The 24,605-nt window shown below is 38.3% G+C and overlaps 1 protein-coding gene and 22 non-coding genes across 24 annotated transcripts; 22 read left to right on the forward strand and 1 right to left on the reverse strand.

Annotated features, from left to right (window-relative positions):
- Window positions 1–400: 400 nt before the first annotated feature.
- LOC139965030 (uncharacterized) lies at window positions 401–14,396 on the reverse strand. Of its 2 annotated transcripts, XM_071967192.1 has the most exons (3): window positions 14,179–14,396; window positions 13,774–13,876; window positions 401–8,307 (listed from the first exon to the last, which is right to left on the reverse strand). In XM_071967192.1, the coding sequence occupies exon 3, from the start codon at window positions 8,267–8,269 to the stop codon at window positions 7,559–7,561; it is 711 nt and encodes a 236-aa protein (XP_071823293.1). In that variant the 5' UTR covers window positions 8,270–8,307; window positions 13,774–13,876; window positions 14,179–14,396; the 3' UTR covers window positions 401–7,558. The 2 variants fall into 2 exon arrangements, with proteins under 2 accessions (XP_071823293.1, XP_071823292.1); XM_071967191.1 differs by lacking the exon at window positions 13,774–13,876 and having other exon boundaries at window positions 14,179–14,388.
- A 5,119-nt stretch (window positions 14,397–19,515) lies between these two features.
- Window positions 19,516–19,588, forward strand: Trnar-acg (transfer RNA arginine (anticodon ACG)). Its single transcript has one exon. It is a non-coding gene; the product is annotated as a tRNA-Arg (tRNA).
- Window positions 19,589–19,709: 121 nt separating this feature from the next.
- On the forward strand, window positions 19,710–19,782 carry Trnar-acg (transfer RNA arginine (anticodon ACG)). The gene has a single exon. It is a non-coding gene; the product is annotated as a tRNA-Arg (tRNA).
- A 112-nt stretch (window positions 19,783–19,894) lies between these two features.
- On the forward strand, window positions 19,895–19,967 carry Trnar-acg (transfer RNA arginine (anticodon ACG)). Its single transcript has one exon. It is a non-coding gene; the product is annotated as a tRNA-Arg (tRNA).
- Window positions 19,968–20,088: 121 nt separating this feature from the next.
- On the forward strand, window positions 20,089–20,161 carry Trnar-ucg (transfer RNA arginine (anticodon UCG)). Its single transcript has one exon. It is a non-coding gene; the product is annotated as a tRNA-Arg (tRNA).
- A 121-nt stretch (window positions 20,162–20,282) lies between these two features.
- On the forward strand, window positions 20,283–20,355 carry Trnar-acg (transfer RNA arginine (anticodon ACG)). Its single transcript has one exon. It is a non-coding gene; the product is annotated as a tRNA-Arg (tRNA).
- A 112-nt stretch (window positions 20,356–20,467) lies between these two features.
- On the forward strand, window positions 20,468–20,540 carry Trnar-ucg (transfer RNA arginine (anticodon UCG)). The gene has a single exon. It is a non-coding gene; the product is annotated as a tRNA-Arg (tRNA).
- Window positions 20,541–20,661: 121 nt separating this feature from the next.
- On the forward strand, window positions 20,662–20,734 carry Trnar-acg (transfer RNA arginine (anticodon ACG)). Its single transcript has one exon. It is a non-coding gene; the product is annotated as a tRNA-Arg (tRNA).
- A 112-nt stretch (window positions 20,735–20,846) lies between these two features.
- Trnar-acg (transfer RNA arginine (anticodon ACG)) lies at window positions 20,847–20,919 on the forward strand. Its single transcript has one exon. It is a non-coding gene; the product is annotated as a tRNA-Arg (tRNA).
- Window positions 20,920–21,040: 121 nt separating this feature from the next.
- On the forward strand, window positions 21,041–21,113 carry Trnar-acg (transfer RNA arginine (anticodon ACG)). Its single transcript has one exon. It is a non-coding gene; the product is annotated as a tRNA-Arg (tRNA).
- Window positions 21,114–21,598: 485 nt separating this feature from the next.
- On the forward strand, window positions 21,599–21,671 carry Trnar-ucg (transfer RNA arginine (anticodon UCG)). The gene has a single exon. It is a non-coding gene; the product is annotated as a tRNA-Arg (tRNA).
- Window positions 21,672–21,781: 110 nt separating this feature from the next.
- Trnar-ucg (transfer RNA arginine (anticodon UCG)) lies at window positions 21,782–21,854 on the forward strand. The gene has a single exon. It is a non-coding gene; the product is annotated as a tRNA-Arg (tRNA).
- A 312-nt stretch (window positions 21,855–22,166) lies between these two features.
- On the forward strand, window positions 22,167–22,239 carry Trnar-ucg (transfer RNA arginine (anticodon UCG)). The gene has a single exon. It is a non-coding gene; the product is annotated as a tRNA-Arg (tRNA).
- Window positions 22,240–22,550: 311 nt separating this feature from the next.
- Window positions 22,551–22,623, forward strand: Trnar-acg (transfer RNA arginine (anticodon ACG)). The gene has a single exon. It is a non-coding gene; the product is annotated as a tRNA-Arg (tRNA).
- A 112-nt stretch (window positions 22,624–22,735) lies between these two features.
- Window positions 22,736–22,808, forward strand: Trnar-ucg (transfer RNA arginine (anticodon UCG)). Its single transcript has one exon. It is a non-coding gene; the product is annotated as a tRNA-Arg (tRNA).
- A 121-nt stretch (window positions 22,809–22,929) lies between these two features.
- On the forward strand, window positions 22,930–23,002 carry Trnar-ucg (transfer RNA arginine (anticodon UCG)). Its single transcript has one exon. It is a non-coding gene; the product is annotated as a tRNA-Arg (tRNA).
- A 121-nt stretch (window positions 23,003–23,123) lies between these two features.
- On the forward strand, window positions 23,124–23,196 carry Trnar-acg (transfer RNA arginine (anticodon ACG)). Its single transcript has one exon. It is a non-coding gene; the product is annotated as a tRNA-Arg (tRNA).
- Window positions 23,197–23,308: 112 nt separating this feature from the next.
- On the forward strand, window positions 23,309–23,381 carry Trnar-acg (transfer RNA arginine (anticodon ACG)). Its single transcript has one exon. It is a non-coding gene; the product is annotated as a tRNA-Arg (tRNA).
- A 121-nt stretch (window positions 23,382–23,502) lies between these two features.
- Window positions 23,503–23,575, forward strand: Trnar-acg (transfer RNA arginine (anticodon ACG)). Its single transcript has one exon. It is a non-coding gene; the product is annotated as a tRNA-Arg (tRNA).
- Window positions 23,576–23,687: 112 nt separating this feature from the next.
- Window positions 23,688–23,760, forward strand: Trnar-acg (transfer RNA arginine (anticodon ACG)). The gene has a single exon. It is a non-coding gene; the product is annotated as a tRNA-Arg (tRNA).
- A 112-nt stretch (window positions 23,761–23,872) lies between these two features.
- Trnar-acg (transfer RNA arginine (anticodon ACG)) lies at window positions 23,873–23,945 on the forward strand. Its single transcript has one exon. It is a non-coding gene; the product is annotated as a tRNA-Arg (tRNA).
- Window positions 23,946–24,066: 121 nt separating this feature from the next.
- On the forward strand, window positions 24,067–24,139 carry Trnar-acg (transfer RNA arginine (anticodon ACG)). Its single transcript has one exon. It is a non-coding gene; the product is annotated as a tRNA-Arg (tRNA).
- Window positions 24,140–24,251: 112 nt separating this feature from the next.
- On the forward strand, window positions 24,252–24,324 carry Trnar-acg (transfer RNA arginine (anticodon ACG)). The gene has a single exon. It is a non-coding gene; the product is annotated as a tRNA-Arg (tRNA).
- Window positions 24,325–24,605: the final 281 nt, after the last annotated feature.

Here is a 24,605-nt window from a genome sequence, read left to right on the forward strand (position 1 = left end):
CCCCTGGAAATGTTCATAACCCAAGCTTGGACTGTGCATCGACTTGATGTTAAAGGTTCCTGCTGCTCCCCCCCCCCCCCAGGCGCGTAGCGAGGAGTTTGCCAAGGGAGGGGCGAACCTGTAGCCAAACTATTAGAGCCGTAGATTCGGCACAGGAAACTAAGTGTAGCGCCACCATAAGTTGGCGCGAAGCGCACCAGAAAATTTTTTAACGGGGGGCGGTCGCCCCCTTGCCCCCCTTTGTTATGCGATTGCTGCCCCCCCCCCTGCCATTACATTGCTGTAAATGAAAGGTTTGTCTTTTATAATCCAGTGTTTGGTGTCTTTGGGGTACCTGATATCTTTTCAAGTTTATTCAAAGAAAAACACAAAGCAAAAGCACGTAAAACACACAAAGGTATAAGTTACAATATTCTCTCTTCAACCAATTTGAATACAGTGTATTGGCTAATGAATACATTAACTGAATATGTAGACCGTGGTACAATCAGAAAGCCCGATACAAACATATTGACCAGACTACACATAGAGAGTACAGGATGCAAAGGGACCGGTACGACCATTTGAAACCATTTGTACAGGTGTACACATCTCCACACTGAGTACAACTTAGTATGGTTGAGATCTATTGAATGGATGTACGAGACTGGAAGGAGACACAAACCCTTCGCCTATTATCTTAAAGGGTGTGAAGACTCGCGCAAAAAGAAACGTCTAATGCCGGTAATCTGACCTAGTTTCGAATGAGGTGTTACAGAAGTGTTAGACCACCATCGATCCCAGAAAATACACACACACAGCTTGCTACCATCGGTAATTAGACACTAGTGTACAGTCAGTACATACAGCTGCAGTCAATACCCACAGCACAGTGTGCAAACAATACAGCGATGGACATCTCAGGTCTTGCTAAAGATAACAAGGTATCACGTTTCATTACTGTCTGCATTTTGTAGCATCATGAACAAAACATCACTTGCAAGCAACGGAAAGTTAACTTTTTCAGATGGCCTCACGTAGTTTGGGGCGAGTCTTCAATGCCTTTAAGCTAATGTGAAAGATGTTGTGATGTTGGAAATATCCCAAAACTGCTCTGAATAGGAGATATCCTAACTTAGAACGTTCTGTTAGAAAGTTCTCATTTTCTGTCAGATTCTGTCGCTAGGATATGAAACCTACTTTTGCTTCTGTTCTCCAGCAGTTAACAACGACACCACAACAACAAAAAATCTCCATTTCTGAATATATAAATTGTAATAAATAAATAAATGAGGAAAAACAATTAACACTTGTCATATTTAAAATTGCAATATTTAGCTGAACCCCTGTTACCTCTCTCCCAAATTGAATACAAATTTTCTTAGCAAAACAAAAATAATAAGGCAAAAGATGATGGCTGGGGTCTGTTTTCCCTCCCACATGTATTTCATTCAACATATGAAGAAGACCAAACACTGTTTAGTATTTGTCTACTCAAAACAAAATGCTCCAAATTCCTATACCATGCAGACTTTAAAGACTATTTCACAAGAAAATGAAAGATATTCTGTGACGTCTCACTTTGTAGGCAGTAACAAAACCAAGCATGCATTCCCCCTCAATATCGTGCCCTCTAAATCTGCCTATGATGTGCACAATATGCAGGTGCACTTTTTCACTTCCAAAATGTCCCCCCCACAATTCCCCCCACCCACCTTCAACTGGTTGATTGCCTTCCACCCCTTTCCTCCCCTCCCAGCAGTCTTCAGTCTAGGAAATGATTAGATGAATTCATCTGGCCACATGTGAGTGAATGATTTCATCATCGCATATTGGGCTGAAAATGTTTTTCTGCTTTTTCTTTATAATATTTAAATTCATTAATCCACCGAGGGAAAACAACATTTTTTGCACACACAAATAAAAAACCTGTCATTTTTTATTAAATTGTAAAATATTACAGAGAACATTGGCAGCTAAGCAAACAGTCCAAAGTATGACAATTTCGTCGATAAATCAACCAGAAATTTATAATAGGAAAGTAAAGCTTTCGAAGAACATCTGCCGTCGTGACATCCACAGACCACACCTAAATGTGATTCATTTCCTTGGGAGTGCTAAGAGAGGGGTTTAAAGGGAGTGAAGACTCGCGCACAAAGAACCGTCTGATGCCGCTAATCTGACCTAGTTTCGAATGAGGTGTAACAGAAGTGTTAGACACCACCATCCATCCCAGAAAATACACACACAGCTTGCTACTGTTGGTAATTAGACACTAGTGTACAGTCAGTACATACAGCTACGGTCAATACCCACAACACAGTGTACATAGCAGCGATGGATATCTCAGGTCTCGATAAAAGATAACAAGGTATCACGTTTCATTACTGTCTGCACTTTGTAGCGACAAGAAGAAAACTTCACTTGCAACCAACGGAAAGTTAACTTTTTCAGAGGACGACACACCAATTTGGGGCGAGTCTTCAATGCCTTTAAGCAGTCAAACTAGGATTACATTTAATCAACAATATATCCTAGGTTAGGGAAAAGATATTGACAAGGGCTTTTTGACTGTTTACTGTGTGGATTATGGAGTATCTTTCTCTCTTTATGATTCTCACTGGAATAATCCGTTAATAGAATGAGTCCTCCCTTCTTTTGCACATAATAATACAGTATGTAATTTAATCCAGCTTAAGGCCTTCATTCTTAGAAATTTAACACAGTTCCACGTACTGCAGTTAGCATGTTCCTCAGAGAAATGGAATATAAAAAGAAGCTCACAGTTGATTACACAAGTCTATATATTAAATTAAATACCTTGCTTTGTTAAAAAAATATCAGTGCAAAAATTGTAAGAAAAAATGAAGAAAAAAAATCAAAGCAACATGTAAAGTACATATAATATATATAGATATATATATACCCAAAGGCAAATCTAAAAGGTATTCTTGAGAGGAAAGACGCAACTCATGGTGAACTTTGGTTGTGAAACGAAAGATACAAATGTAGAAACAATTAAGGCATACAACAGCAATATTAAAACTGCAATCTACATTTGACAAAATTTTTATGAAATTATTTTTTGCTTCGTGCTGTCATGTCAGACTATCTAACACCCCCCACGAGAATACAAGAAAAAACCCGATAAATATTCCTGTCTGCCAGCCTAAGATGATAAAGTTCAGGCCACAAACAATGACCACAAACACACGACATTGGGCTGTTTACCTTGTGGATAATTTGTAATTGAAATATATCGGCATCTATCGATCTGTTTAACATGATTGATCGATACCAAAATGTCATTTAGGCAGGATGGGATGGGATGGGCATGAATTATAGCCCGTTCGCAAAAATAAAGAAATGTGTGATATAAACAATTTTGATTTCATTCCCTCCCTGAAATTTCGATAATAACGGAGAAATTTTGTTAAATAACAAAGAAAGAGAAAAGAAGTGATAACTGAGTACTGTTATTACCTTAATTAAACATTCTTAATGAATACCAGAGTTTTTATCAAGATGATTATGCTCCATTTTTTGATTGAATACAATTTGAACCTCTGTGCATAATTTTTCCGCATCATCAAATATGCACCTTCTTGAAAGCGATACCAGATCGGACTGGGTTTTTTTTCTTTTCCCCATCAATTACAGGTATGTGTTTTTAATAATTAGTGTACTGACATTTGATGCTGTAGTTGGTTTTTAACACCCTAGAGTTGTCATTTAATATCTGACTGCTAAAATTTACAGATTTAGACTTTAACAATTATTTACAATGACAGTAGTAATCATGCACCTAGATAGAACAGCACAAAAAAATATATAAACATGTAAAATCAGATACCACTTAATACAGTATATGACAAAATGGTTGCCTCTTTAAATCGTAAACATCTCGAACCAAGTTACTCACAATCTTGGGAGCTGGAAAGTGCAATTATAAGACTGAACAAATCGCCAGTGGTTACTCTTACTAACATATGTTCCCCTCTCCCTCCCCTACCATCCCTCCTTCACCATTAGGTAAAATGGTAATGGATCAATAGATTATGACACATTCGTGCAAACAACCCAACTTACTGTACAGTACGGTAATATCGGTATTCTTACAAAATTTCCCAAATGAAGCATTCTTAACTGAAACCCACATTAGCTCAATTTAAGTCAGTTTTGTATGGTCTAAGCACGTTGGTCTGCAACGACCCTGGAGCTGATGTGAGGACTGAGCCATCACCCACCAGCCCCCCCCCCGGCCCCCTGCCCCCTCACCCCTCAGAATCAAATGTTCAGAATATGTGAATGCTTGCTTGCACTATGACGCTTCCATGGATAATTGTGGGTAAATTTTCTGATGTATGTAAAGCAGGCATTTCAAGGGTTGTTTCCTTTATAAATTCCCAATTGATTGTAATATCTTTATTTAAAGTAAGGTGTTCATCAGTGCTACTAACTGACTGCATTTCTTTTGTATGACCATTTAATGATCTATAGCAACACTGTATGATTCTTTAAATAAATCTGTACATTAGTATGCAAGCACTACTGATAATGACTAAAGGCATTTATATCAGTTACTTAAAAGATATGAAAATATGAATACATATAAGCCGTGGAATGTTAAACTAATAAAGTCTATCACAAAAGGTTATTCAATCTAAAGTCAACTGCTGCTATTCATATGTATTTTTACCAGACCGCCACGCATTGTTCATTATGATATCACATATAGTAATGTAAACAGTAACCTGTTTGAAGGTTGCTAAGTCCTCTTTAATATATTATTTATAGTGTAACAGTAAACATGACTACACATTAGGGAAATATACCCACACACAGACTGCCAGTACTGTAGAGTGTGTGTGTATATATACATACAAATATATATATATATATATATATATATATATATATATATATATATATTTATATATTTATACATATAACTGAAAATGTAATAAGGAAATCCAGAACAGTGAAAAAACTTCCAGCCTCCACCGGGATTCGAACCCGGGCCTCCCGCCTTATATGCGGACACCCTAACCACTAGGCTAGCTATGGACGCTGATTGTATGTCCAGAGATTCTAAACCGGTAAGCAAGGTCGTAATTCTACTGTAGGCGTTTGTCACCTGTATCGAACAATACTAGTTCTGTTTTGGTGACATATTTGCCTTTACTCTAGAGATCAAACATGATTCTAACCAACTCGAACCTTAACTTAAAACCTAAACTTTGTTAACCAAACACAAGCAAATAAACTTGATACAGAACTTGCCTGTCCTTAGCCAACATCAATGGAAACTTAAATAATTATATGTTGGATACTAATGGATGGAGAAAAAGACCACTCTCCAGAAAAGACAACATTTGCTAGACAAGTTTTAGATGTACTCTACATTGTAAAGGAGGAGGAGGGGGAGGAAGAGGAAGTTGAGGGAGCCCTACTGTAGACATGGGTCACTAAGGTACTTCAGTAACTTTACCAATCGTTTTACACCAGGCGACAGTAGACCTTGAGCACACATCCTTCGAAATTCATAACATAAATTTGAAAGTTGGAAGTATAAGAAAATTTAAAAATCTTTTGGCAGTATGTGAACATGTAATTCCTGATGAAAAACTTTGGTGGGAATCAAAGTGTGGGGAGGGACAAGAGCAGTGGTTGGATGACAAAGAGGGAACCAATTGTTTTTTTACCAAAGATTTAATTCTGGGAACAGTAATTCTTCTTCAAGCAGTTCTCAACCTTATGAGCTAGGCAAAGGAATGGAAATGTAAAAAAAAAAACTGCTGGAACTTGCCAAATAATATTTCTAATTTGGCAAATCCTATCAACCATGTTACCTGTTGACATATTCAAACAGCCAAAAAAAAAAAAAAAAAAACACATCACTGGACAAGCTTTTGGCAGTATCTTAACCTATTCAGAAGCTTTTAATTAATACACTGCTCTTGAATAGTAGTGCCAACATCAGTGATTTTGGCACTTATTGCCAGTAACATTTAAGGAAAATATAGCACCTAACATTTCCAATACCAAGGGTTGTACTGTATTTTACAACAGCCTTTTTAAATTACACCCCAGGTACTGCCTTTTATTATCAGATTTACTGTATTGTACATGCCCATAGCTACTGTACCATGAAATTCCTTGGATTGTATTACTTATTATTTCTTGTGTATAAAACCACCACCTAAAAATGAAATAAAATACAAAATATTGAACTTGTTGAATTTTTTTTTTTTTTAACGGGTATGTATGACCTATTTATAAATTTGGAAGGGATCTATTGAAACTACCCACACAGGAGATCACGGTATGCAAAATTTACCAGAAAAGGAGTTAATAGTGTTAAGCACATTACAGCATTCCAAGACAGTAAATCCTGACCACACAAAAGTGTGTAATATTGTGTTGTGTACAGGTACACACTATACAATACAAACTTTATCTAGTAAATTGATATGCATTATTGATCCAAAGTCAATTTTATCAGGCTTCACCTTTGACCCAGGATAATCTCTGATCCAGGGTCACCTCAGATCCCTTCTAGGAAGGAGGTGTTGGACCTTGTCAAATACAGAGCTTTGGCCCGGGATCCACAGCGGGATTGAGAGCCATGTCATGTCCCTAGACAAATATGCCATTGGGCCCTTTTTGTCATCTTCCTCTTTTACTATGACGAACATACATTGAGAACAGTTTCATATCACATATTTACCCAGCCACCTCCCCCCCCCCGTTCAACCCTCACCTGACCTTAGGTCCTGGGGCTGTAGCCCTCTCTCATCAAGACTGCCAACATGTTTCTGGGATCACTGTTCATCCAGGGAGCATTTTTAAGCTGCAACAACTGATTCATGGTTTGGTTTAAAATCAACCTTGGTCTCTGCCAAGATTGATATTTTCGAGGTTGATCCAGCCCTAGATGGGCATAAGACAATAATTTGTGATGTGATCCCAAGTTATTGTATTATGCAATCTTTCAACCTGATCTAAGGTTTGATTCAGACCTAGTATGAACATTCCTATTAAGTGTTACTGACTGCAATCCTCTAAGGTTGTCTAGAAAGATTTATGTAACTAACAGATTGTTTCACACTGACATGACGAAACTCACAGATCACAGCATGCTATACTGTACATTACAATCGTTACTTCTGAACACCGAATTGAAGAAAAAAAATTCTTTTAAAGTCATTATCGTCAGTGAGGGAGCTAACCCCCTCACCTTTGACAAATTTTTCTATGATTAAGGGTGTTTTATTGAAAAATGATGATATTTTGCAACATTTGAAATAATTTATGTTCATAATTCTGTTTCACTGTCTTTTTCTTCCAAAATATCTTCCTTTTTTCCCCAAATTCTTGGCAACCCTCCCAAAATGTTTCCTGACCCTATCAAAGTGTCACTACCCCCCCCTCCAATCCCTTCGAAAACCACGGCTTTAGGCAACCACAATGTGCAAGAAGTAAGACAAACACTTAGCCACTGAGAATTTTTTCTTTACTATTTTAGACAAATTTTAGAACACACAGTGCCTGTCGTCTGTCTCCCTCTCTCCAAATGTTACGCTGTTTCTGCTTCGTGCTTACGTAGTGCAGCGACTCCAGCACTGACCACGGCCGCTAGGTCCTCCGGCAGGGGGTTCTCATCTAAGACGAGCTTCTTCAGGTTCCTCATGCGGGTCGCAAACTTGGGAGGCAGCGAGGTGAGTTTGTTTCTGGTTGCCCAGATCTCTTTCAGGTCGTCGCAGCGGGTCAACTCTTCCGGGAGAGACGGGACTTCGTTGTCGCTCACGACCAGAACCCTCAGGTTTTGGATCTTTCCGATCCCGGCGGGAACGTCCTGCAGACCGTTCCGTCTCATGTAGATATCCGTCACGTTACTCTGGAAGAGGATCTCGGGAAACTTTGAGATCTGATTCTCGTCCAGTAAGATGTCTTCCAGCTTTCTCAGGTAGATTATGTCTCTGGGTAGCTCTTTGATCTTGTTTCCGGTCAAGTTGAGAACACGAAGGTTGGTCAGTTCTCCAATGACAGTGGGAACTTTCTCGAGGTTATTTCTAGACAAGTCCAATTCCTCCAGGAGAGCCAGTTTCTCCATCTCTTCGGGTAAGTCCGTCAGTTCGTTGTTGCTGAGGTCCAAGCTATAAATGTCCGTCATGCCAAAAAGTCGCTCGGGGACGAACGTCAGCCCTTTGCTCGCGATTTTCAAGCCTTTTTTCAGATCACCATTTCTATTGAGAACGCTCTGTGCCTGCCATTCGGATTCGTCCATCTTGTAGATCAATTGTCCTGACGTCTTCTATGAAAGCTCTGTGAAAAGGACAGAAGAGTCTCTGAAAGAACCAAACTTGTACTGACTAGAAACTTTATACTTTATTGTGTGACCTGTGAACATTTTTAAGGAAACATTATCTCACCATATACGTAGTCTGCACAATCCAGATCGAATGATACATTGTTGCACTAACGAGACATTTAGCAAGAAATGTTGAATATTTATTTTATATTTAAAACTTAGATACCTACAGTAGCAAAAACTTAACATCACCAAGTCACCTAACAACATTTTATTAGCATAAAAATGACTGAATCCTCCTTTGGCTATGTGCAGTATACAAAAACTGTTGATGAGTAACGTAGACTTGTACATGTTCAAAAAATGTTATCGCTTATAATTTCTTATAATTACCATCTAATTGTACTTTTTAAAATTTGAAGAGCCCTTGTTAAGACAACAGAGCAAGCCAAAATGTAACGCTACTGTTAACTGTCCTCAAATTTGAATACAACTAAAGTTAAAGTTGAAGTTGAAGTTGAAGGTTTACAGTCTTGTATGAGGCTAATGCCTCCTCACACGACTTTACAACTTAACCCCTGGCCATTGGTAACTTGTCACACCCACACACCAAAGTGTGCACAATTCAGTCAATCTCTCCTGGGGCACCACAGTGCACCACAACCACGTGTCCCCCGGGGGACTTCCCATAGGGTGCAGCCACAAACCGGCGCACGCAACTATATTTACAAGTTACCTCGCAGGTCCCCATTTATACACCTGGGTGAAGAGAGGCAATGGAGATAAAGCGCCTTGCCCAAGGACACAACGTAATGATCTGGCCAGGGCTCGAACCTGTAATCCTTAGATCACAAGTCCACTGCCTTAACCACTTGACCACAACGCCCTCACTAACAGATTATACTGCCTACAAGCATTGCATACCATGCAATGTATGTATGCATTGATAACAGCTTTAATACTGTACACTTACTGTTCATAGTCACTTAGACCACAGAATATATATCTCTTTTAAAAAAGTCTTCAACAGAAGTCACATAATATTGGCAGAGCCCTCACAAAGGTGCCAAATAAAGTTTGCTATTTCAAAGGATAAATGTCCTTAAAAATCGATTTCAGCTCTGGCGGGGATCTCAATGGAACTTTCAACTTGTGTGGAGATTCACACCGAATTGTTATCGTTGGTGTGGAAGTAACCTTGGGGGGTGAAAGGGTTACATCAAGTTCTGACAAGTCATTGAGGCTTTGAAACGATGCAGTTTTGAAGCCAAATATGTAACAAGATCAGAAAACACATACATATTCAAAGCCTCTTCATAAAACAAAGCAAAGCCTGCCTGTGCCCTCAATTTTGTCAATTTCCATATAAAGTACTGTATGTGGAATTGTATATATTTGTCAAATATTCCCATAAATTGTAAAACAGAATATTACAGTTGTAGTACTGAAAATATTGTAATCTATTTACTTAATCAACGTTAAGTGCAGTCAACAGCATGTCAATAGTCGGTCTGTCGGATTGCAATGTACATAACCAACTCACTTCTTTTTCTTTTCGGGGGAGGGGATGGAAGGGAGGGGGGGAAGGTTACACATGAAAGAAAATGATTGAAGAGGGCATATATATCATTCTTTTGTCAGACTAGTGAAGATTGATTAAACATTCCTTTCCTGTGCATATAATGGTTTGGTAAAGAACACACAGCTGCGATGAAAATTTGACCCAAAAGTGAACCTGGTAGTGCCGGCAAAATATAAACAACCAGACGACAAGTGTTTGAAGTCTGTCGATACATCACACTTCTTTGAGGTCCACCTGCCACAGGAGTACGAAGCACACTTGTAACATTTGTGGGAAAAAAATATCTAAACAAAGAGGCGGAATTTAAGAGGATTCGATCTCTCCTAATTATTCAAATACTGTCACATCAGACCACAATTCAACTCGACAACCGAAACATTTGTCCATTCATGTGCGTACACATACAAGACAAACCGTGGAATTGTGAAACACTGCCTCGACAGCCCCACCTGTAAAGCAATGTTCAGAACAAAGTCTATGATATATATATATGTACAGCATATCTGGAATATTCTATGCGCCCTAAATTGGAGCAAAAAAACTGGTTCTGAGCATACTTTAGATTTCACTAGTTAATATAAAATGTGCAACTTGCAAAGTTCTAGGCCATGGTACAGTACCTGACATAATGCAATTACTGTGTAAAGCGCATTAGTTGAAATGTCAGTAGTCATTTCAAAAACAGAATATCTCCGTACGAGTAGAGTTTGTAATGCTAATGACATGATATTTCCCACCTTACTAAAATTCTTCTAAGCACTGCTCTGTTCTACAAGATAAAAGAGAGAATTTACACAACACCCAAATTTCAAATACATTGTGGGTGGACTAACAATATATATTTGAGTACTTACTTTCTTTAATGCAAACTCTCACTTAATGCCTAGATATATGCATACTCTACGTTTGTTGTTGACATTGTTATGGATGAATAACGTCAGGTTTGCCAAGGAAGGATGGGTTAAACACTGCTTCTAAGGCTATTCTAATAAGAGCATGGAAGTGCATTTAACCTAAATTAATTCCATGAAGACAGACTTTCTAAACTGTCCCATACTGGTTGAATTCAGTCTCAGAGTATGCCAGCATTTGCATTGACAATTTCAAAGGTAAAACTCAGCCCAAACGTCACACTGGTCAGTGGTCACCTTCAAATTTTGCATTGCAACTCTTTTACGTTTGGCTGCAGAAATCTGTTGAAATATTCAGGCTACCAGACAAGCCTTTAAAGGGGACACAAACCCAACTACTGTATGTGTGTTAGCTTATACGACAGAGGTCTTTGTGAATGACAACTCCCCGGAACAGTTAGGAAGCAGAATGCTAAAAGGCTTAGTGATTCCTTGCCTATAGGAAATTAGGTAAGAATGTTTAAGATCCGACCATGGGGATTGACTAACATTTTTGTGAACCATGAATCACAGTAGGAGTCATTTAAGTTTTACCTCTGAGATATCCTGTTTACAAGGCTTTCACAGTTTGACCCCTAACCTCCACCATTTTCAATAGGGTAGTTATATACTCACCACAGGTCTTTATTATTAATTTAATAACAGCAAATCAAACGGATTGATGTCATGACATGTTTTAACATGGTCATAAATCAGCTTCTTGTATTCAATTTTGGGCATTACACGCTAGAGATGTTTCCCTTCTAAATATATCATGTTTATAGGTTTCATCATTTGACTTCTGTGACCTCAAATGACCTTTGACCTCCACCAAACAATAGAGTTGTTCTGCTCAATATGGGGCACCCACACACCAATATGAAATTCATCAAATTTTCCCTTCTTGAGATATCGTGTTTACATGGTACTTCTGGTGACCCCAAATGATCTTTGACCTCTACCCAAAACAATATGGATCTTATACTCAATATGGGGCATGCACATGCCAAGTACTGTATCAGGTTCATTACTGTTTCTTTCTTGAGATATCGTGTTCACAAGGTTTTCGGTTTGACTTTTGTGTGAAAACTAGAGCCATTACAATAGTAGTAACATTGGTACCAGTTCCACTATAAACACTAAAGAAATAAGATCCATTGCAGAATGCACACCATCCTCAACATGCTCCTCACAGACAACCCTACTTGTATCATTTGTAGGTTGCAAACATAAACCTGAAGGTTTGTATGGTATGGACTCTGGAGCCATGCTTTACAGTTAATTGGTTCTTTCTGTGGGTTACGAATTCGAAAAATCACCTTTTCTCATGTTTTGAAGGCCTATTAGTACAAGCAAATGCTTAGCACATCAGCATCTTCACAGTAGAGATAGCATGGGTATAGCGTATACTCTGAAGCTGTGTTTACAAACAAAGAGAACGGATGACATCACACTACAAGAGTTTTTGAATAATTCATAAGTCGGTGTCGTTGAAACTGATAGCGAATTTGCATCAATTTGCAATCATAACTTAAAAATATGGATTTTGAGTTACCAGTGTGGCATTTATATATTTTAGATCCTCACAACAGTTTTCATAACCAAGGGGATTATTCTTTTAACTGTTTGGAAAAGATATCATGACATATATATTATATACCAATAACCTTTAAGTAATTCATACATACAGGCTAACTGAGAGATTGAACTCTTGACAAAAACATGAATTTAAATAATTAACAATATTTGTAAGTACTATATCCAAACAGTAATTTGAACCCTATAGGGATATCATTTTGAATTTCAGTTAAAAATCACATGGTTAGCAAAAAGCCCATAAAATTTAGTGAGCAGGGCTATGGGTACATTAACAGACTAGCTAAATACTGTAACATGACAACCATCTTCCTCAACACGTGTATAATGTTCACCACACATACGGTAATGTGTACTTTGACCACTAACACGTCAAACTATAGTTCAGGAGCCTGTGGTACATCAATACAGATCAGGAAATCCAAGATTTGCGATACTTGAGACTTATCATGCTTGATCGAATTTGTAGGCACAAATTGTCCTCCATGTTTAAACAAAGAAAGGACTTAAATGATACTTTGATGTGTTGATCAAGAATTGCTTCCAGGAGTCAACAAGGAATATGTTGCCATTCAAATCTTGCGTTTGTGGCATTTTTTAGAAGGCTCTGAACTTTTTTGTCTAATTAAATACTATACTTCCTGTGTAGGAAACTGATACATCTTTACACTTGTATAGCAACTTGACCATTTTGTATATATACATAGCATTTTGTGATGTGATAGAATAAATTATTCCATGGTCAATCTTTGTGATCCTACTGAGCTGTGTAATGCTGTGCATCTGTAAGTGTTTCTAATTTTGTGTACACATGATATCTACTTTGTATATATCTGCTAACAACAAAGCTCAACAAAGATCTGGTGATTCTTACATTATCACTTCAGTTTTTCAAGCTAGCTTAAAATATTTCTTTCCTTGATTAATTTTGCAGTGTCTATTTGCACGTTCGGTATGTTATAATTGTAATGCAAAGAAGATGAACACACATCATCCATAGTACTTTATAGGCCTATTGCATGTAGCTACTGGCTACACTATGCAATTTAAGTGTCGTGAATATTACACAGTGTTATGTTAAAGGAGCTTCAATCAGGACTGAGTCTAAACCCACCACACCCACACTCCTCAGAATCAATGGTCATGAAAGCTAACTTGGTCTCTCATCATCGGCAAAGCCCACAAAGCATTCAAAACTGCTATAACATTTCAACACTAAATTATTCCCTGACAAACTATAACAATATCAAATAGGATATATGATTTATTAATTCTCGTTTAGGTTTTTCAGTTCCAGCATTTGAATCTTTTATGTCTAATTTTGTCATTTCACTCTGATCAAATTTCTTCTGTGAATTGGTGGACAGCATTAACTAGGATAACTAATGGGAGCCAAACAATGGACTTCTTACCTCTGCGAAGATGAAGAGAATTAACTGCAATCCACGCAGCACAACAGTTAGGCTACCCCCACACGGCACTGTATGTTGAACGGCATATAGTTAGGACCTAGGCCTTGAAATTTGTAAGAAACATTTGCAATACGGTAGTCATCACAATACTAGTACACAAACGCATATGCATGTAAAATACACGGCATAACATAATATTTTGGCTTGTCTAAGTAAGGCCTCAATGCAACAACACTATTTACTGTACACACTAACCTTAGGCCTAACACAGTAAGTGTTACCGACAGTTACACTGACTGACCTACCGAGACCTATGTTAGGCCTATGACTTATGAGTATGAGGCCCAGCCTAAATGAGCCTTACGATTCATCTTCATACTGTTTCCTTTTAAACTTGGTTCTTACCAGTTGTAAAACGTCTTAAAGCACCCTGTTAACGTTAAAGCCCTTGTATGTTAAATGAGCACATCCACCGGCTGTGACAGCAGGTTGCAGTTTTACCAAATACCTGTTGTTTACACCGAACAAGGTCTGAACACGTAGCTTTCGGTGTACACCACAGCACTTAGATACTTGATTATCAGCCGTCTGCACCGAAGTATTTGTATGTCAATAATGAATGATTGACTGCTTACACGACACACGTGTCGGGGAACAAACCGTATGTGCTCTATTCACCTAATGCCACAACAGAACTATGCAATGTCATGGATGTAGGCTTATCGAAGCGCTTCAGTGCAGGGACACTCCTACTTTAACGGTTCTGTTGGGTGGGCGGGTTGGTTTTTCATAAATTGGCCCAGCGCAGCATAATATGATTAACCATGGAGGTCTGTTTTACCTCCATGGATTAACTAAGCGATGATAAAGTTGTCTTCTCATGCTATTTTAAGAGCAAACCTAAATTGTCACTCATTGAGTTTTCCAAAAGCGAAGTATCTCATCAAAAAATGGACAAGTTAAATACAAATAACCATCTGTTAAGCTCAACCTAAAACTGGCCTGCAGGTGCGGCAAGGCTGAGATTCGCATGACTGAGTATATTGTATAGGACCTCCGGCTTAATCATACATTAATTATAGATGTTTTTTGATATAATTTTACGACATTTTGTAAAAGTGACGTTTCGATTCTATCAGGAACTTTTCCCTCTCGTCTCACCCGAAGTTCCCTTTGTTGTGTCTAAATTGACTCCACCAAAATTCCAATGTATACGGTAGTTGTTTGTCCAGCCGTTTCTCTTTTTGTGTCCTTAAGTAGTTTGTTTTCGTCTTTTCAGTTAGCCTCTGAAGCAGATCCTGCTAGGATCGAAAAGCAAGCCCTCTATCCTTTAATATTTACATACACAGGCTGTTTGCAATAGATATAGGCCTAATCAGTTTGTTATCAGTTTCTCCGCTCTCAGAATTTTAGGATTTATTATTCTTTAGTGTCTATGTAATACGTTGTCTGACTTTGCGCAAAAAAAATCTATATAATCCATTCCATTCTTGAGGATTACAGTATTACTCAATGGTTTTCATAATTTAATGGACACCAAAACAAATTTGTCAGGGACCTCAATAACGTATATGTTTAGTGCGAGAGTGATCCCCCACTCATCCAATTGACATACAACACAAGACAGAATATTACCAAATAAAAAAAGAAGGAATTTTACAATCTTTAGGCGAAACAAATTTTGCGAAACAAAACAAATTTTGCGAATCTTTAGGCGAAAGTTTAGGCGGAGTGTATAGCCTAGTGGTTAACGCCGGCGTCTCCCAGTCATGAGATCCCCGGTTCGATTCCCCGCCGACAGCAAGGTGTGTCGTCTGGCAAGGGTGTTGTTCAATAACAACTTCCCGACATGGACGTTAAATGGATGTGTGCCGAGAGATTGGCTTCGGTCAGCTTGCGAGTCTATAAGCCTCCGTGGCTTCTTTCGCGAGTTCCTGCTTGCGGGAAGATCACATATACATACATACATACATACATACATACATACATACACACACACACACACACATACATACATACATACATACATACATACATACATACATACATACATACATACATACATACATACATACATACATACATACATACATACATACATACATACATACATACATACATACATACATACATACATACATACATACATACATACATACATACATACATACATACATACATACATACATACATACATACATACATACATACATACATACATACATACATACATACATACATACATACATACATACATACATACATACATACATACATACATACATACATACATACATACATACATACATACATACATACATACATACATACATACATACATACATACATACATACATACATACATACATACATACATACATACATACATACATACATACATACATACATACATACAAAATAGCTTGTATGTAAAGTTCTTCATGAACAGTTGAAAATTCTTCCACGTTGTTTCAAAATGTGCAGAACTACATTTTATCATAATTGCTCAAACGGACGTACCATTTCGATATGTTGCAAATTAACCAAAGTAGTGGAATTTATAGCGTAATAAAATATAAACTGCGCCACCTTCCATGTCACTATCAAAACGGTACCTACTAGTGTCGTTGTTAAGCTATAGAGTTTTGTTATTTGTTGGTATGATATATGTTTGATTTTTATCATTATTATTATTATTTTTAGTTCTTGAATTTTTCTTCTTTATTTTCAATTTATTATACTCTTTAGTTAGCTTATATGTACAATACAGACTGAACAGTTCAAACTCCTTCAACGTTAGTTTAAAAACGTGCAAAATATAGCACCTCTTTGCACCTAAACACACATCAGTTCAGTGGCGTAGGGAAGGTACTTTTGAGTGGGGAGGGGTCTAAGGGGAGGGGGTGTCCCCCCTTTGGAATTTTTTGCATTTCCAGGTGGCCTCGGATGCAATTTGGTGCAATATAGCACACTTCAACCCACCCACTCCATTTTGTATATAATTTTGCATTTTCACCTGGCCTTAGATGCAATTTGGTGCTCCAAATGAGATTTTTTTACATTTGGAAATTAAAAAGGGGTTTTCTGACTTGCGAAGCGGGGGGCGGAATGATACTTCCGCCCCTCCATATTTTTCATTGGGGGGGACTGGCGCCCCAGCCCCCCGGTTCCTACGCCCTTGCATCAGTTTACCATAATTTCTCAAAGATTGTCAAACAGACGTATCGAGCATATTGAGATATATTGCAAACCTATAAGGAGTGGAATTTATTGAGTAATGAAATACATATTGCGCCACCTTTTACGTTACTAATTACGTTGTCATTAAGTAGGCTATATGGTTTTATTTTCCTTGATATATATATATATATATACTTGTCTTTTATATATGTTTGACTATTATGTCGTTTGGCAAGTTGTCATCCGTTTTATTTTCACAGCCGTTTGATTTATTTTTAGTTCTCAGCTTTTTATTCCTTATTTTAAGATATACAAACTTACATACAAACACGCATACATACAAGCACGTATGCATGCATACAGACATACATACATACACACATACACGCACACATGTTGGTTTTACATTCCAACCGAGGACCCCATTGTATTTTCCATTGTTCAAATCCCCGTACCCTAACCTTAACAATACCCCATACAATAGAAATTCTTCCGAGGACGTGGTGATTCTTTAGAAATCACAACCGAGGACCTGGAATTCTTTTGTTCAAGTCCTCGGTCAGATAGAAAAACAAACGCACCCTTACACAAATACATACACGCATACACGAAAACACACACACATACATACATATTACATACACCCACGCATACACGTGCACTGTTTCACATGTTATATTTTTGATATAGCAAATTGAACTTCGTCTATAAATAAAATAAGTGTTACCGAACAATGCAAGCAATGAAAGTGCAAGGATAACCCTTGCGTAATTCATGATGTTTTTCCGTGACTATAAGTGCTCGAAGTTTCCGTTAACTTTCGATCTCTTTCTACTCCCCCAGTTGTGTCTTCAGGAATATCGATAACATATATGTTTAGCACATTATATACTCATGGCGGTTGTATAGGGAAGTTTGACATGTAGAGAAGGGAGGTAATCTTTTCTTTTCTTTCTTTTATCTTTTTCCTTATTTTTTTTTTTTTTTTACAATTTGATGAAGTTTAGTTCGTTGCGTAAGTTCAATGCCTGTCGTCGGCAAATTAAGGACTGAATCAAACACATCAACTTTTGATCACTCTTTTATTATACTGAGTGACGCATGTCTGCAATCATCTGATGAACTTATATAATCAACGTAATTTAAATGTCGTGAACTGGAATTGAAATCAAAATCATGATGCTTGCTCCCCCCCCACCATTCCCTCCCCCAGTTGCCCCTTCCCTTACTCTCCCTAACTACCCAAATTTCCTTTATTTGGCTAACAAAGTGCTACGAGAGAACAAGAAATATCACAAAATCCAACCATGTCTGGGTGCTTCACACACTGGACCTCACAACCAAAGCCTTGAAATAAATTCTATAGAAATTGAATTTCTCTCTCTCCTCCATCTCTCACATGTGTGTTGTGCTTTAAACTCGCTACGAGGGAATAATGAGTATCTGTAAACGCTTGGCCTTCCGGGAGCTTCGCCCCGAGACCAAGATGCATATTCCACAGAAATGTAAGGATAATGCCTCTATTTTTGCATTCACAGTTGGCTACAAAGCAAACAAGAACTATACACAAAGAAATGCTGCAGCTTCTGGGGGCCACGCCGTGCCGACCGATAAATAGTGTACAGTTAAAGGCCTAATAAAGCAAATTGCCACTTATGTTGTTTTATTTGTCGAAATGTTGCTCGCTAGGAACAGCCGTCGGTCGCTAAGCGAAGTCGGTCTCGAAATCCCTCTTGGAAAATGGTGAATGTACGACTCTGGTCATATTGATTGATTTATTTGTTTCATCACGTGCATATACACAAATGTGATAGGAAGTCCTCTAAAAAACCTTCAGATGGCTTAACAAAGTAAAGGACTCCCTGTAAAGAAAAGGAAAAAGAAAACTAAATGTATAAGAAAATATGAACATGAACATATCACAATAAAGTTTTGTTCACGTTTACATTAAAACAGTTTCATTAATTAAAATTTGGTTCACCATTGAAGCATGGGACCCGGGTCCCCCTCTACCGCCCCCCCCCACCCCCAACTTTGAATATTTGGTGCCGTTACTGCTTCAAATACGGAGTTTCAACCACAATGCATTTGATTTGATTTGATATGATTTATTTTGTGTTTTTTTTTTTTTTTTCACGTGCAAATATTCAATGTGAAAGGAAGTCTTCTATAAAGCATACAATAGCTTAACAATGGATTCATTGTAAACGGATTCATTACAGCTTAACGGATACATTGTAAACTGGTTGTCTGTGTTTGTTCTGTCTTGATGTTGGTGCTTGTATATAGGATGTTCTGATATTATATAAGTATGGAAACGTTAAGATGCGGTTCAAACGTTAAGATCTTTTCTACTGATATGGCAACAATTTTCAAAATTACGAATTGTTCACATAACATATGAAGGAGTTGCAAAAAAATCACTAATTCCTTAAATCTAATTGAGTTAGAAATTCAATGTTTTATTAAGATTCTATCAGATGTTGTGATGTGTTATGATTTCCGTCTCATTTTAGATATCAGCAAAGCCAAATGTACATACCGCCAACTATCTCATACATCGGCCCTGTGGACCAATGGATAAGGCATCTGACTACGAATCAGGGGATTCCAGGTTCGAGTCCTGGCAGGGTCGAATTACGAACTTTTTCACATAGTATATGTTTTTAAGATTTTTATCAGATGTTATGATTTCCGTCTCACTTTAGATATCAGCAAAGCCAAATGTGCATACCGCAAAAGTATTCTCATATATCGGCCCTGTGGCCCAATGGATAAGGCATCTGACTACGAATCAGGGGATTCCAGGTTCGAGTCCTGGCAGGGTCGAATTTTCACATAGCATATGTTTTTTTGATTTTTATCAAATGTTATGATTTCCGTCTCATTTTAGATATCAGCAAAGCCAAATGTACATACCGCCAGATTACTCTCATATATCGGCCCTGTGGCCCAATGGATAAGGCATCTGACTACGAATCAGGGGATTCCAGGTTCGAGTCCTGGCAGGGTCGAATTACGAAAAAATTCACATACCATATGCTTTTAAGAGTTTTATCAGATGTTGTGATTTGCGTCTCATTTTAGATACTAGCAAAGCCAAATGTGCATACCGCAAAATTATTCTCATATATCGGCCCTGTGGCCCAATGGATAAGGCATCTGACTTCGAATCAGGGGATTCCAGGTTCGAGTCCTGGCAGGGTCGAAGTACAAACTTTTTCACATAGTATATGTTTTTAAGATTTTTATCAGATGTTATGATTTCCGTCTCATTTTAGATTATAGCAAAGCCAAATGTGCATACCGCAAAATCAGTCTCATAGATCGGCCCTGTGGCCCAATGGATAAGGCATCTGACTACGAATCAGGGGATTCCAGGTTCGAGTCCTGGCAGGGTCGAATTTTCACATACCATATGCTTTTAAGAGTTTTATCAGATGTTGTGATTTGCGTCTCATTTTAGATACTAGCAAAGCCAAATGTGCATACCGCAAAATTATTCTCATATATCGGCCCTGTGGCCCAATGGATAAGGCATCTGACTTCGAATCAGGGGATTCCAGGTTCGAGTCCTGGCAGGGTCGAATTACAAACTTTTTCACATAGTATATGTTTTTAAGATTTTTATCAGATGTTATGATTTCCGTCTCATTTTAGATTATAGCAAAGCCAAATGTGCATACCGCAAAATCAGTCTCATAGATCGGCCCTGTGGCCCAATGGATAAGGCATCTGACTACGAATCAGGGGATTCCAGGTTCGAGTCCTGGCAGGGTCGAATTTTCACATAGCATATGTTTTTAAGATTTTTATCAAATGTTATGATTTCCGTCTCATTTTAGATATCAGCAAAGCCAAATGTACATACCGCCAGATTACTCTCATATATCGGCCCTGTGGCCCAATGGATAAGGCATCTGACTACGAATCAGGGGATTCCAGGTTCGACTCCTGGCAGGGTCGAATTACGAACTTTTTCACATAGTATATGTTTTTAAGATTTTTATCATATGTTATGATTTCCGTCTCATTTTAGATTATAGCAAAGCCAAATGTGCATACCGCCAAATTAGTCTCATATATCGGCCCTGTGGCCCAATGGATAAGGCATCTGACTACGAATCAGGGGATTCCAGGTTCGAGTCCTGGCAGGGTCGAATTACATTTTTTTTCACATAGTATATGTTTTTAAGATTTTATCAGATTTTATGATTTCCGTCTCAATTTTGATACTAGCAAAGCCAAAAGTGCATATTGCAAATTAGTCTCATATATCGGCCCTGTGGCCCAATGGATAAGGCATCTGACTTCGAATCAGGGGATTCCAGAATCGAATCCTAACAAGGTCGAATTTTTACATAGCATATCTTTTTAAGATTTTATCAGATGTTGTGATTTCCGTCTCATTTTAGAAACTAGCAAGGCCGAGTGTGCATATTGTAAATTAATCTCATATATCGGCCCTGTGGCCCAATGGATAAGGCATCTGACTTCGAATCAGGGGATTCCAGAATCGAATCCTGACAAGGTCGAATTTTTACATAGCATATCTTTTTAAGATTTTATCAGATGTTGTGATTTCCGTCTCATTTTAGAAACTAGCAAAGCCAAATGTGCATATTGTAAATTAATCTCATATATCGGCCCTGTGGCCCAATGGATAAGGCATCTGACTTCGAATCAGGGGATTCCAGGTTCGAGTCCTGGCAGGGTCGACTTTTTACATGGCATATCTTTTAATATTTTATCAGATATTGTGATTTGCGTCTCATTTTAGATATCAGCAAAGCCAAATGTACATACCGCCAAATGTGCCTCATATATCGGCCCTGTGGCCCAATGGATAAGGCATCTGACTTCGAATCAGGGGATTCCAGGTTCGAGTCCTGGCAGGGTCGAATTACGAACTTTTTCACATAGCATATGTTTTTTTTTTTTGTCAGATGTTATCATTTCCGTCTCATTTTAGATACTAGCAAAGCCAAATGTGCATATTGCAAATTAGTCTCATATATCGGCCCTGTGGCCCAATGTATAAGGCATCTGACTTCGAATCAGTGGATTCAAGGTTCGAGTCCTGGCAGGGTCGAATTACGAAAAAATTCACATACCATATGCTTTTAAGAGTTTTATCAGATGTTGTGATTTGCGTCTCATTTTAGAAACTAGCAAAGCCAAATGTGCATACCGCAAAATTATTCTCATATATCGGCCCTGTGGCCCAATGGATAAGGCATCTGACTTCGAATCAGGGGATTCCAGGTTCGAGTCCTGGCAGGGTCGAATTACGAACTTTTTCACATAGCATATGTTTTTTTTTTTGTCAGATGTTATCATTTCCGTCTCATTTTAGATACTAGCAAAGCCAAATGTGCATATTGCAAATTAGTCTCATATATCGGCCCTGTGGCCCAATGTATAAGGCATCTGACTTCGAATCAGTGGATTCAAGGTTCGAGTCCTGGCAGGGTCGAAGAACAAACTTTTTCACATAGTATATGTTTTTAAGATTTTTATCAGATGTTATGATTTCCGTCTCATTTTAGATTATAGCAAAGCCAAATGTGCATACCGCAAAATCAGTCTCATAGATCGGCCCTGTGGCCCAATGGATAAGGCATCTGACTACGAATCAGGGGATTCCAGGTTCGAGTCCTGGCAGGGTCGAATTTTCACATACCATATGCTTTTAAGAGTTTTATCAGATGTTGTGATTTGCGTCTCATTTTAGATTATAGCAAAGCCAAATGTGCATACCGCAAAATTATTCTCATATATCGGCCCTGTGGCCCAATGGATAAGGCATCTGACTTCGAATCAGGGGATTCCAGGTTCGAGTCCTGGCAGGGTCGAATTACGAACTTTTTCACATAGTATATGTTTTTAAGATTTTTATCAGATGTTATGATTTCCGTCTCATTTTAGATTATAGCAAAGCCAAATGTGCATACCGCAAAATTATTCTCATATATCGGCCCTGTGGCCCAATGGATAAGGCATCTGACTTCGAATCAGGGGATTCCAGGTTCGAGTCCTGGCAGGGTCGAATTACGAACTTTTTCACATAGTATATGTTTTTAAGATTTTTATCAGATGTTATGATTTCCGTCTCATTTTAGATTATAGCAAAGCCAAATGTGCATACCGCAAAATCAGTCTCATAGATCGGCCCTGTGGCCCAATGGATAAGGCATCTGACTACGAATCAGGGGATTCCAGGTTCGAGTCCTGGCAGGGTCGAATTTTCACATAGCATATGTTTTTAAGATTTTTATCAAATGTTATGATTTCCGTCTCATTTTAGATATCAGCAAAGCCAAATGTACATACCGCCAGATTACTCTCATATATCGGCCCTGTGGCCCAATGGATAAGGCATCTGACTACGAATCAGGGGATTCCAGGTTCGACTCCTGGCAGGGTCGAATTACGAACTTTTTCACATAGTATATGTTTTTAAGATTTTTATCATATGTTATGATTTCCGTCTCATTTTGGATACTAGCAAAGCCAAATGTGCATAGCGCCAAATTAGTCTCATATATCGGCCCTGTGGCCCAATGGATAAGGCATCTGACTACGAATCAGGGGATTCCAGGTTCGAGTCCTGGCAGGGTCGAATTTTCACATAGCATATGTTTTTAAGATTTTTATCAAATGTTATGATTTCCGTCTCATTTTAGATATCAGCAAAGCCAAATGTACATACCGCCAGATTACTCTCATATATCGGCCCTGTGGCCCAATGGATAAGGCATCTGACTACGAATCAGGGGATTCCAGGTTCGAGTCCTGGCAGGGTCGAATTTTCACATAGCATATGTTTTTAAGATTTTTATCAAATGTTATGATTTCCGTCTCATTTTAGATATCAGCAAAGCCAAATGTACATACCGCCAGATTACTCTCATATATCGGCCCTGTGGCCCAATGGATAAGGCATCTGACTACGAATCAGGGGATTCCAGGTTCGACTCCTGGCAGGGTCGAATTACGAACTTTTTCACATAGTATATGTTTTTAAGATTTTTATCATATGTTATGATTTCCGTCTCATTTTGGATACTAGCAAAGCCAAATGTGCATAGCGCCAAATTAGTCTCATATATCGGCCCTGTGGCCCAATGGATAAGGCATCTGACTACGAATCAGGGGATTCCAGGTTCGAGTCCTGGCAGGGTCGAATTTTCATATCTCATATGCTTTTAAGATTTTTATCAAATGTTATGATTTCCGTCTCATTTTAGATATCAGCAAAGCCAAATGTACATACCGCCAGATTACTCTCATATATCGGCCCTGTGGCCCAATGGATAAGGCATCTGACTACGAATCAGGGGATTCCAGGTTCGAGTCCTGGCAGGGTCGAATTACAAACTTTTTCACATAGTATATGTTTTAAAGATTTTTATCAGATGTTATGATTTCCGTCTCATTTTAGATAATAGCAATGCCAAATATGCATACCGCCAAATTATTCTCATATATCGGCCCTGTGGCCCAATGGATAAGGCATCTGACTTCGAAACAGGGGATTTCAGGTTCGAGTCCTGGCAGGGTCGAATTACAAACTTTTTCACATAGTATATGTTTTTAAGATTTTTATCATATGTTATGATTTCCGTCTGATTTTAGATTATAGCAAAGCC

This window comes from Apostichopus japonicus, chromosome 23, assembly GCF_037975245.1.
Source record: "Apostichopus japonicus isolate 1M-3 chromosome 23, ASM3797524v1, whole genome shotgun sequence".
Classification (NCBI taxonomy): domain Eukaryota; kingdom Metazoa; phylum Echinodermata; class Holothuroidea; order Aspidochirotida; family Stichopodidae; genus Apostichopus; species Apostichopus japonicus.

Excerpts from the sequence above, each read along its gene's own strand:
- LOC139965030 (XM_071967192.1), bottom strand. The coding sequence starts at position 8,269 with ATGGACGAATCCGAATGGCAGGCACAGAGCGTTCTCAATAGAAATGGT.